The sequence below is a fragment of the Melanostigma gelatinosum genome (assembly GCF_949748355.1).
Source record: "Melanostigma gelatinosum genome assembly, chromosome: 23".
NCBI lineage: Eukaryota > Metazoa > Chordata > Actinopteri > Perciformes > Zoarcidae > Melanostigma > Melanostigma gelatinosum.
In genome coordinates this window covers 5,106,459-5,117,695 of record NC_136656.1, presented here as the reverse complement: position 1 = coordinate 5,117,695, position 11,237 = coordinate 5,106,459, and the positions used below count along the sequence as shown (strand labels likewise).

The following is an 11,237-nucleotide window of genomic DNA, read 5'->3' as shown; positions in this document are numbered from 1 at the left end:
GTCCCGTACGCGGGACATGCCCTCATTACGTCATCCCCATCGATTTGTTTATCTGCCTTTTAACCTTCACATTTAGGTTCCGTGACTATTTGCAAACGTAATGTAGTCTACACTAACTGAATGTAGATATTGTTGCGCAGTAAAATAAACGTGTTTCTGAAATGTCCAACTTTGCATTTTAAATTAAAAGAAAGAAACTGAACCCAATGTTTTGATACTTTATCGATTTCTGGAAACTAGATTGAAAGGATTTCTTCTTTCAATAAGTCGTGTCCACTTTGCAATAACAGCTTCACAATAACACCATTTTGATCACTGGGGCTTTGCCATGATGTAAACAGACAATTTGAAAGAAAGCCTCAAACGTTATTACCATTACAAAAACTGTCACAAAATGCAAAGCACAATGGTTAATTTTGTTTCAGTGAATAATGTACAAATGTATGAGCAGCAGATCCACACATCTCATCCAAGTACTCATGGCAAAGCAGACCGACCGGCTTGTGTTGTCCTCGTAACACGACCATCGCTCTGATCTCTACCAGACGATGCACCGTACACTCAAATACAATTGATTTGTCCATTTGTTTAATTTTGTATTTATTTGTTAAATGTTCCGTACCATGAGGGAAAATCCAATATAAAGAATAAATGGGACTGTCTAACAATAACTCCTGAACTAAACATGATAAATCACATGTTTATTTTAAAAACAGGTTAGTTATTAGTCTCTATGGCTAAGTCCTTCATGCATGAGTTCTGTTATTACGTGTAGGTTATTAATAATACAGATTCTTCTCCGTTGATCCACATCAGACTGTGACAATAGCCTTGCCGACGTTCTCTCCCTGCAGCAACCCCATGAAAGCAGCCGGCATCTTTTCAAAGCCTCTGGTGATGTGCTCCGGACACTGCAGTTTGCCCTGCAGAAGGAATAAAACCACAGAAATTAAGCTGAAGCAGGACCGTGGGGCAACTCTACTAAATCTTTCCTGAAGAAACACACAAAAATTGTTGAATAGTCACTAACTTCTTTCAACCATCCCATCAGCCTCTTGAGGGACTCGGGGTGCTTGTGCTCCCACCTGGTATGCATGAAACCCTCCATCTTAAGCTGCTTAAAGATCATGGTGAGGTGGGGGTATGGGCCTAAGAGCGAGAGAAACTTTCAATGGTAGTCCAAGAAAACATTCTGACAAAGACAAAGGTCTGTTCATACTCTACTCCAGGGGTCTCTAACTGGCGGACCGCGGTCCGGATCCGGACCCAGGACCTAAAATCGATATTTCGGAATCATACATATTAGGCAGCGAGTTTTTACTTTTAAGCGGCGCATCTTATACAGCCGTTACGGTACTTGTTCAGCGGTGCAGGAGACACCGACCAATGCGTTGTAAATCACATCACGTGATGCAGCAGTTTCCTGACTGAGCGAGGTTTACACACACCGTGACACACGGGGGAGAGACGAGGAAATAGAAACAAGAGCAGGAAAATGGCGCTAATCAGAGAGGTTATCTCACATGACGTTCTCCAAAAAGAGAAACGTGTTCAGAGAGAATATAATTTACAAGCATGAATGAACAGTCTATGTTAATTCTTCCCGCAGGCAGTTAAATCCAGCATGTCTCAGAAACCGTAACTATTGATAAAAGCGGCAAATGAAGCGCACTACGAGACAAAGCACAACTCCTTTGAACAAACGTACCCACTCACATCTAAATGAAGACACCGCAAATAAACATAAGAGCCCAAATGATCAGAATCCTAACGCATGAATTTACTGTCCAACAATGATGTTACCAGAGAGCATAGAGCTGAAACAAGTGGTTTAATAACCACAGATAAAGTCCATGCTCACTGAATTTAAAACTGCATTTAAAGCTGCAGGATAATTCAGTGAAATTAATGTTTCTAAAATGAATTACTTTATTTTAAGATGCACATTTTTCAAAAGCTTTCTGTTATGTCAGTTATTCTTTAATCCAGCCCTTATTTATTATTTATAATCCATCCAGTTAAATTAAAAAACTGAGAATAACTGTTAAAATATAACTATATAATTGATGTGTACTTTATTTGAAAGTTGTTGACTACGCAGAGACATTGTTACTACTACTAGGCTTCTTCAATAGAGAGATCTAGAGCTAGAGCCATACATACATACATACAGACACACATTTTAGTTGAAGACCCCTGCTCTACTCCAACATTCCAGTAACACAACGTCGCCCTCTAGTGAAGAAATAAATTAAAATCAACTGAACATGTGAAGTTGTAAAAAGGGTGAAGAACTTGTTTACACACAGTTTTAACCGCATTTTAAGATATTTCTTTTACAAGCATGCATCAGGTTAAATCGGATAAATAAACATTAAAAGATTAAGCCGGGATGTCCACACCTGTTTGGGGCGTGGTGTCATTGTATGTGGAAATAGCGCCACACACGGCTATTCTTCCAAAGTTCTTCATCTGTTGTATGGCCACACTGGAAAAAGGGCCTCCGACCTAAAATAAAAATAAATTAAAATTGTCAGTTAAACCACTTAAAATAAGCGCAATGAATATGGAGACCACACTGTTCACTTTTAAAGCACGTACATGTCTGGCCCCAAAATATACACAGCGGGTAAAATAAGTATTGAACACGTCACCATTTTTCTCAGTAAATATATTTCTAAAGGCGCTATTGATATGAAATCTTCACCAGATGTCGGTAAAACCCCAAATAATCCATTCATATAGAGAAATCCAAACAAATAAGTTCAGAAATGAAGTTATGTGCAACACAATGGAATGACTGAGGGAAAAAGTATTGAACACGCTTACTGAAATTGATTAAATACTTCGTACAAAAGCCTTTGCTGGTAATGGCAGCTTCAAGATGCCTCCTCCAAGACATGCATTGCTCAGGTGTGGTTTTGGCCCAGTCTTCCACACAAACTGTCGTCAAATCTTGAAGGTTCCGTCGGCCTCTTCTATGAACTCTGACCTTTAGTTCTTTCCATAGATTTTCTATTGCTTAAAAAAAAATAAAAAAAAATAAAAAAAAATCACACCTGAGCAATGCATGCGACTAGTTTCTCCAAACAGGAAGCTGTCATTATCAGCGAAGGCTTTTGTACGAAGTATTTAATCAATTTCAGTAAGCGTGTTCAATACTTTTCCCCCAGTGTCATTCCATTTTATTGCACATAACTTAATTTCTGAACTAATTTGTTTGGATTTCTTTGTATGTGTGGATTAGTTGGGTTGTTACCGACATCTGGTGAAAAGTTCATGTCAACAGCACCTTTAGAAATATATTTACTGAGTGTTCAATCCTTATTTTACCTGCTGGAGATAGAAGAAATGTTTTACTGCTTCATTTATATTGTTGATTTAACTAAATTATTTTACTAAATTTTATTTGAATTTTTAAATTAATTTATTTCATTTTTTAATTTTTTTTATTCACAGGCTTGGAGCTCCACCACATGTGCTTACATTCTCGAAGAAGCAGTCGTATCCGTCTGGAGAAGCCTTCTTCAGGGCCTCCTCCAGGGAACCAACAGTCTTGTAGTTGAAGGCCTCATCGAAGCCCAGTTCTTTGAGGAAAGCCACTTTGGCGTCGGAGCCCGCCGAACCCACCACCTTACAGCCCTTGATCTTGGCCAGCTGGCCCACCACGGAGCCCACGGCCCCCGCTGCAGCATTCACCAGCAGGGTCTCGCCCTTCTGGAGCCCCAAGACCTCTTCTATCCCGTACAGTGCAGTCAGTCTGGAGAGGAACAAGAGAATCAAATCCAACGACTAAAATCTGAAAAGGATGACCGTATGTTCTCCCTCCAGTTCCACAGAGGAGCCTCTTTCCACAGCGAGGTTATCAGTGTTTGTACGATGACTTCAACTCGCCGGCAGGACAAAACATCTGGAGCCTCGCTCGTTTAGTTACTCAAAGAAAGACAGAAGTCAGCTGTTCTGCTCTGCTGAGGGAAACTACCCTGTCCCTTAAACATAAGCAGGGAAATGGAAATACTTTTTTCTCATTTACTCAGGAATAAATTGCACTTTTACAGATAACAGCTATAACTCCTCTGCACTCAATTTCTGCCCATAGAGGCCCCCTAACATCTGTCCTACCCGGGCATGCCGATGCCGCCCAGAGCCAGGGACAACGAGATGTCCTGCGGCCAGTCAGGCATGATGGGAACGAGGTCCTTCCCGTCACAGACTGTGTGGCTTCTCCAGCCACAGCGACCAACAACATGGCTCCCAACAGGAAATGCTGGATTTTTGCTTTGAGTCACTCTACAGGACAACACACAAACATAAGAAGAAAAGTAATGTCGACAGTCAGACGTCAAACCATGTGGCAGATGTGTATTATTCACTGTTGGCTCACGGCAGAGTTAAGAAAATGCGAAACATGTGCGTTTCGAAACGGACCACTTTGAGGTTGTTTGTAAAGTTTGGTCACGGAGAGATTTATCCTGCATGTTTATCATCAAAAATGTTCCCACTGAAACAGATTGGAGCGTCTGAACACTCAGCCAAGAACAATCGCCTGCTTTTGCTTTTCAGTCGCTGTGACTCAAAGACTTTTGGTAATTGATAGCAGATGCAGGACGAGTTTTTGTTTAAAACATCAGTGCATGCACGGTAAAGACGTTCCTCTGTGTGTGTGTGTGTGTGTTCTTTACTTGGCCACTTGAGCTCCAATCATGACATCACCTTCATTCATGCGAACCCTGCTAAACGGCCTGTAAAGACAAACAGTACATACTTTATAAATGCATTTTTTGGATTCATGAATGATTTGTTCAAGAGAGCGTTTCACAACAATAACTCTTGACGATCCGGCTCTTCACTCACCTCATGTATGGGTCGACAGTGAGAAACACCGCTTCCAAAAGCACCTCTGAAACAAAAAAGAGACGTCAGGGCAGAACAAGTGTACTCTACACATGAACGGACCGTTTCCTCTTCTGTAATAAAAGACATTACCCCCATCTTTGGGCGCTGGGAGCTCCTCCACCTTGAGCTCAAAGTCGCTGTCCTTTGGGAAGCCGTCGAAGTACTTGGTCAGGATCCACGTCTTAGCTTGGACCATGGTTCTTTGTTTCGGGGGCAGCTGTGGGAGACGGAGCAGTTGTTCCGAGAATTAAACTGACAGTGGCATTAGTTGTGGCGATATCATTCCCGGTGCTGTGCACCACAACACATTTAGATGTACTAACCACATACTAAAAAGTGGATTCAAGTGAAAGCTACGATCACTTATTCATCAAAGCCTGCTTGAATCATGGAGGGGAGAAAATTGCACAAACAAAACTCAATACAAGTGCTTATTAAAGCGGCACAAAGTGAAGTCAGCTGTACTAGTTGTAGCAATTGAATGTGCATTGTTGAAGTGCATCCAAAATCTGCAATGCAAAACTGTAAGAGAAATGTAGCTATTCACCGCACACACACACACATTTAAAAGACAGGAAGAAGGAAGTTCAATACTTTTCTTATTAAACAACTCAACCACATTTGACATAATTTGTTTGGAATAGTTTCTCTCTGGAAAACAATGATTCAATAGTTGTTAATACGGGTTATGCACGTGACAGTAAGTACATGTCTACTATGTGATGGTATAAATATAACTCCAAGTAAGACAACACGAGTTGCTGGTTTTAGAGAGCAAAGAGTATACAATTACAAAGTCATGAGTGGGACGTGAACTCCCAGATGTTTACTGATGCCACCTCTCCTACACATTAGCAGTTAATCTAGTTCGTTATTTTACACATCAACTGCGTCTGTAGGACTTACCTGTTCTCGTTATCCACAAAGAAATGGAAGAAGCTGTGAACTCACTGAGCACAGAGCAGCGTGAGGATGGGCGCAGAAAGCGGTGAGTCGTCTTGAAGGCGTCGAGTCAAAAGAAGGCGGGAACCATGCTTCAACCCTTAAACCTGATTGGTCGGGAGGTCAACGCGGCTTCTAGCCGGGACACGTCACTTCGTCCCTGCGTCAGTTTAGATGTTTGGCGCGAGCGGACAAACGCCCAAGACTGGATGCTAACAAAACGGGGTTCCTGAATATAAATGTAAGTATCGGAGTGACAGTTTTTTTTCACTAATTTTACTTTTTTTTGCTAAACGAATACATTGCTTTTGATACGAGCCATGGTAGTTCGCAGGCTAACTGTATCTACTTTCTAGCGTTTAACGGTAGCGGGCTAGTTAGCTAGCTAGCTTAAGATAGCTCATTTAAGTAAAGCTAACTGTTGTGACGGACCTGTTTGCATGCAACACACAAGACGGGACAGCGTTACGTCATCTCGGTAAGAATTGACAAAAAAACGATGATAACTGTTTAATGTTGTTATAATGTTTAACTGTTTATTCCTACCATTTGTAATATATATATATATATATATATATATATATATATATATATATATATATATCTCAATACACTCTGAGGTGTGCCTAAAGTTGGGTGAGCCTCATTGTGTTCATCTGTTCATCAAACTGTTAAAGTTTTAAACAGGAATGTCTTGATCTGTTTTCTACATTAGACAACTACATACTTAGTCTAAATGTTCATATTAAAGTAAGTAAGCATTTAAAAAATGTTTGATAGTTCTGTGTTAAAGTATGACGTCACTGTTCCCTGTAATGTATTGTTTACTTCCTTTAGTGGTGACATAATCTATGGAGAAATAAATGTCAATCTGATGGGACACTTTGGACTAAAGCTAATCCAGTCTAATTCAATAACAGCAAATAAATCTTACTTTGATAAATGTTATAATGTTCAGATTTAGCTGAACCTGTTTTCGAGAGGTGGTGATTCAACTTTTGAACTTGGAGGCTATTATTTTGGTCCTGTTGAATTATGTTCTGTTTTACTCACTGAGTGGTGTTTTCTTCTAATATTTAGTCTAATCGAGAGCAAATGTGCTCTGAGGTATCCTTCATTTCATCTGCTGCAGGTTATTTTGTGTGCTTTGTGTTTTTCTCACTATGTTGCATGTTAGGAAATTATTCCAGCGTCTTAATAGAGTTCAGTAGGGTGTTTATAACAATTGGATTACCTGAAACCAGCAGATGTGGCTGGGGCTCTATGTAGCTGTGATCATAGATTTGCAAGTGTCTGGATTATCCCTATGCTGTGCTTTATATGCTCTCACTCTCTTTGTATTGGTCTTCACCTCATCCTCCATAATCCACATTGTGCTACTTTGTGACTGAATACCACAGAGCGCTGAACCAACATGTTAAACGGTGGCCAGTTTGTGGAGGCCTTGGGCCGTCTAGGTTATCCCGGTGCGTCATCACTGAAGGCCTCCGACTTCGACTGGCTGTTTGACTGCTCCCCGGCGAACCTTCACTTCTTGCGCTTTGTCTGTCGGACCCTCACCCAGAGCAACGTCCTTACCGCGGAGGAGGCACGTGCCTTTCGGGAGCTACGGAAGTCCGGCAAGCCGTTTCTGGACGAAGCTGCCTTGGGCGAGGTCCTTAAAACCATCGGACCTTCGGATGGGAGCGTTGCAAACATCTTGGGGCCCTCTGCTTCATCTTCATCCTCTGTGTTTGCAGCCGAGGGGGATGTGGCCATAGAGGACTTGGAGGCGGAGCTCCAGGCACTGCGGAAAGAAAAAGACCTGAAGCAACGGCGGTATAACCGGTTGCAAGTTGCGGCCACCTCCCGTGCAGATGTTGACCTCCGACTTACTGCGGAGCTGGAGAGCGCTGCATGTAAGCTCAAGGAGGCCAGTGCTTCCATTGCAGCTGAGAATGCTGACACAAACGCTCTCTTTCAAAACCTAATGGATGAGGTGAGAACGCTTGCTTCACATCTCCCGGTTCAGCCACACCCTGTCACCTCATTAAACCCTTCTATCCCCAAAAGCCCCGCTGTCCTCTTCTCTCAGCTGCCCTTGGATCCCTACCTGCACCAGGAGGAGCTCAACACTAAAACACTGGCTGTCTTCACCCAGAAGCATTTCTTCCAGGACATCTCTGACATTGTTGAGACTTCTTGCTCCGATCGCTTCCAGCTCCTCGACCTCAGTTCTTGTGAAGAGGGAGAGGACGAAGAGATTAAACGCGAGGGGAGAGGTAGCAAGGCGCAAATGGTGGATGGCAGGAGGACAGAGATGGCCAGACTTCAGTGGTCGCATATTGTGGCCCAGCACCAACTGATGCAGGCCATGGCAGAGGAGAAGAGTGTCATGGCTGGACTGGATTGGCTCTCTGAGAAGTCCTCTCATACCAAGGTAAAGCCAGCAGACAGAAACTGAGTTTTATTATCTCCTGCCAACAGTATCGCAGCTCTCACAGTGTGTTCAGTTGTTACTAGGGTTGGGTACCGAAAGTCGGTGCCAATATGGAACCGGTTCCTATACGTCCGGTATTTACCGGACCGAAACGTAACGCAGATTTCGGTGCCTCCTTTCGGTGCTTGAGCCGATTGAAATACTTTTTTTTACACTACTCTGATGACTCCGTCCTGGCAGCAGGACTCGGTCCTCTGCTCCTCACTCATAGTATTGTTTCAATGGGCTACTTAGCGCTGTCGCTCATAAGCACAACAACACAGGCACGAAAGCTTCTTCTTCTCCTCCTTTGAGGTGTACTGGCGGTTGGCAAACGACGAATTGGCGCATTACCGCCACCAACTGGTAAAATAAGATAAGTCATGAGACGTGTCGCATTTTGCCAGAGAAGGAAAATAATGCTGCAAAATAATTGCTGAAGTTTGAAGCTGTAGTGTGTGTACAGAGTGTCTGTGTGTGTTTTGTATTTATTTAAGTATACTGTAAACTGTTAACAGTTAACATATTGTTCATAGTTAAAAAGTTTGAAGCTGTAGTTTGAAGCCAAGTGTTTTGTATTTATTTATATTTATAGTATACTTTAAACAGTTAATATATTGTTCAATTTGACGAAAAAAGTATCGGTTCAGGCACCGTTTAGGCACCGGTATCGTTTTAAAAGTGTCGTTTCAGCATCGGAAAAAAACAAAACGATACCCAACCCTAGTTGTTACTATTCCGTTCCCGTCTCGAGCGCTCCTTCCTAACTATCTCTTCACTCCACCAGAGCATCTCCATGTCCTCCTCGCTGCATGTCCGCGAGGCTGTGTCCAGGAAGGAGCTGCAGGCGGTGGAGGCTGAGCTGGAGGCTCTGCTGCATGGACCAGTACCTGCTGCCCTGAGAGAGTCAGCCAGGCTGCTCAATGTGCCGGTAGTGAGGGGAGACCTGGATCTGCAACTAGCCAGGCAGGACTACTACACCTCCAGACAGGATCAGGTTAGTTAGCGATATCACCCGTTTCATCCCATTTGCTTTTTGTGGAAATATGAATCAGCAGCCATATTAAAACAAATTGGACTTTTATTGTTTTAGATTAGAGACCACTTACTCCGCCAAAAGGCGTCCTTTGACCTGGTGCGCCTGGGTCAGGAGATGGAGTTGAGGAGATGGAGGAAGTGTCTTCAGCAGTTGGGAGATGTAAATAGCAGACTTGTAAAGGAAGGCCAAGCGGCAACCCTCAGAATGGAGTCCCTGGCACACCCGGACCTGGCTATCAACCCCAGGCCTAACCCTATCATCAGCTGCAAGGATGCAGCCTTCAGCCGGTAAGAAGACTCGAGCTGTACTGTAGACTCAGGCTGTACCATTGGCTCTGGAGCTTCGGTAGTGATCAGCAGCGAATATTCAGAGCTTCTGCAGCTGCAGCGCCTAGCTGTACTGTATACTGTGGTGCTATGTTGCTTGCTTTATGCCCATGACACTCTTAGTCCTTATTTAAAAGCAGGCTATCTCCCATCAGAGTGTAATTCAGTCTGCACCTCTCTGCTCAGGCTACTCCAGATTCTCAACCACGACTCAGACCACGGCCGGTCGGAGCCTTTCCGGACATATGAAGCGTTGGACCACGCCGCTCGCGATCTCGCGGGCAACCTCCAGGTGACCCGAGACGCTCTCGCTGGTGCCGGCCGCCAGCAGGACTACACGGCCGCTCGTCTTTACGGCGACTGTGAGGCGCTCCACGGGGTGATGTACACAGAGCTCCAGCAGCTGATCTTAGGGCCGCAGGTACGTCCAAAGGCCATCACTGACCAGGAGCCGCTTTGCCCCAATGCACAGGTGGGTTTGATTCCTTTTGGTTTTATGCACAGTCATGTCGGTCAACTGCACAGAAGCAGTCCTTAATGTGAGTCAGTTGAATTTTAAATGACGTCACTATTGGTGAGGGAAGCTGGTAGCACCATATGGTTTTTCTTTTTCACATTATTCTTAAATATCATAATGTCGGGCCTCACGTTGGGTACGAAAGCACTGTGTGATTCAAGTTTTTTGTTCCTTTGTTCATTTCTCTTCCCGTGTCTCTGCAGGAGCTGACGGTGAAGCTCGTGGAAGCAGAGTCTCAGCTGCAGAGTTTGCAGCACGTAATGCAAGAAATCATGGCGGAGGTTAAAGTCAAGCGTTCTCAGCTGGAGCGCAACGCCCTCCTCAGGCGGGAGAGGGAGTTGTACGTCTACTTCCACTTGGATGCCCGGCTGCTGAAGAAAGTAGTGGAAGATCTGGAGGGCAAAATGACTGCGAAGAGAGGGCAACAGTGAAGCCTGCCAGAAGGAACGAGGAGCGCTTATAGATGGCTCAACTACAGTTTCTGTGCTAAGGGAGTCCACCTGTGTTCTAAAGCTTGAGGATATCTGATGAGTACACTGTGCTGTAAGGAGGTTTACTAAGTAAGCCTGGCCCTGGTACAGTTTGTACAAGCCTGAACTTCCTCAAAATCTGCTTCTTCACCTGTGTGCAAGAGACGGAGATCAATCCCTTGAGTCTTCATTTTTGGGATAAAATTCAACTTGGGGGGGGGGGGGGGGGAAGAAGTGTGGTTGTATATGAGAAATGCTGCATATGATGATTGAGATTAAATGTTCATTCCAAACAATTCTTACATGAACTAATAAGAGAATTTAGTGTCTTGTTTTGTCCTGTAAATACATGTCCTTGTTTTCTTGTTGTCATCCGATAAATAAAGTAAAATGTTGCATTTGTGGATGTTTAATTGTGAAAGTTTTGTTTTAGTTGAGACGATTGAAGTCTATTTCTGTCGTGTGATGTGTGTTTTTGAGATCAGTTTAAACCAGATCTGTGTGTAACTGACCTCTCCCCTCTGTCCTGTTTAGGCCGTTGACAGTTGAGTCGGATATCCTCAGCTAGAGAGAGAGAGAGAGAGTAGCA

At 43.6% G+C, this 11,237-nt stretch overlaps 2 protein-coding genes across 2 annotated transcripts; one reads left to right on the top strand and one right to left on the bottom strand.

The window, feature by feature from the left end:
* Positions 1-224: 224 nt before the first annotated feature.
* On the bottom strand, positions 225-5,900 carry LOC306796412 (prostaglandin reductase 1-like). Its single transcript, XM_079295311.1, has 9 exons — positions 5,803-5,900; positions 4,987-5,113; positions 4,855-4,900; positions 4,683-4,742; positions 4,123-4,290; positions 3,487-3,760; positions 2,403-2,508; positions 1,031-1,149; positions 225-923 (listed from the first exon to the last, which is right to left on the bottom strand). Exons 2-9 carry the CDS (start codon positions 5,090-5,092, stop codon positions 813-815), a joined length of 990 nt encoding a protein of 329 aa, XP_079151437.1. The 5' UTR covers positions 5,093-5,113; positions 5,803-5,900; the 3' UTR covers positions 225-812.
* A 109-nt stretch (positions 5,901-6,009) lies between these two features.
* Positions 6,010-10,831, top strand: haus3 (HAUS augmin-like complex, subunit 3). The gene is made up of 6 exons (XM_079295213.1): positions 6,010-6,079; positions 7,239-8,257; positions 9,084-9,293; positions 9,390-9,622; positions 9,848-10,133; positions 10,382-10,831. Exons 2-6 carry the CDS (start codon positions 7,253-7,255, stop codon positions 10,607-10,609), a joined length of 1,962 nt encoding a protein of 653 aa, XP_079151339.1. The 5' UTR covers positions 6,010-6,079; positions 7,239-7,252; the 3' UTR covers positions 10,610-10,831.
* Positions 10,832-11,237: the final 406 nt, after the last annotated feature.

Excerpts from the sequence above, each read along its gene's own strand:
- haus3 (XM_079295213.1), top strand. The coding sequence starts at position 7,253 with ATGTTAAACGGTGGCCAGTTTGTGGAGGCCTTGGGCCGTCTAGGTTAT. Across the intron at positions 8,258-9,083 it reads AGAAGTCCTCTCATACCAAG|AGCATCTCCATGTCCTCCTC; the intron begins GTAAAGCCAGCA and ends TCACTCCACCAG. Across the intron at positions 10,134-10,381 it reads CGCTTTGCCCCAATGCACAG|GAGCTGACGGTGAAGCTCGT; the intron begins GTGGGTTTGATT and ends GTGTCTCTGCAG.
- LOC306796412 (XM_079295311.1), bottom strand. The coding sequence starts at position 5,092 with ATGGTCCAAGCTAAGACGTGGATCCTGACCAAGTACTTCGACGGCTTC. Across the intron at positions 4,291-4,682 it reads ATTGGAGCTCAAGTGGCCAA|AGTGACTCAAAGCAAAAATC; the intron begins GTAAAGAACACA and ends GTTGTCCTGTAG. Across the intron at positions 924-1,030 it reads TGATGGGATGGTTGAAAGAA|GGCAAACTGCAGTGTCCGGA; the intron begins GTTAGTGACTAT and ends TTCCTTCTGCAG.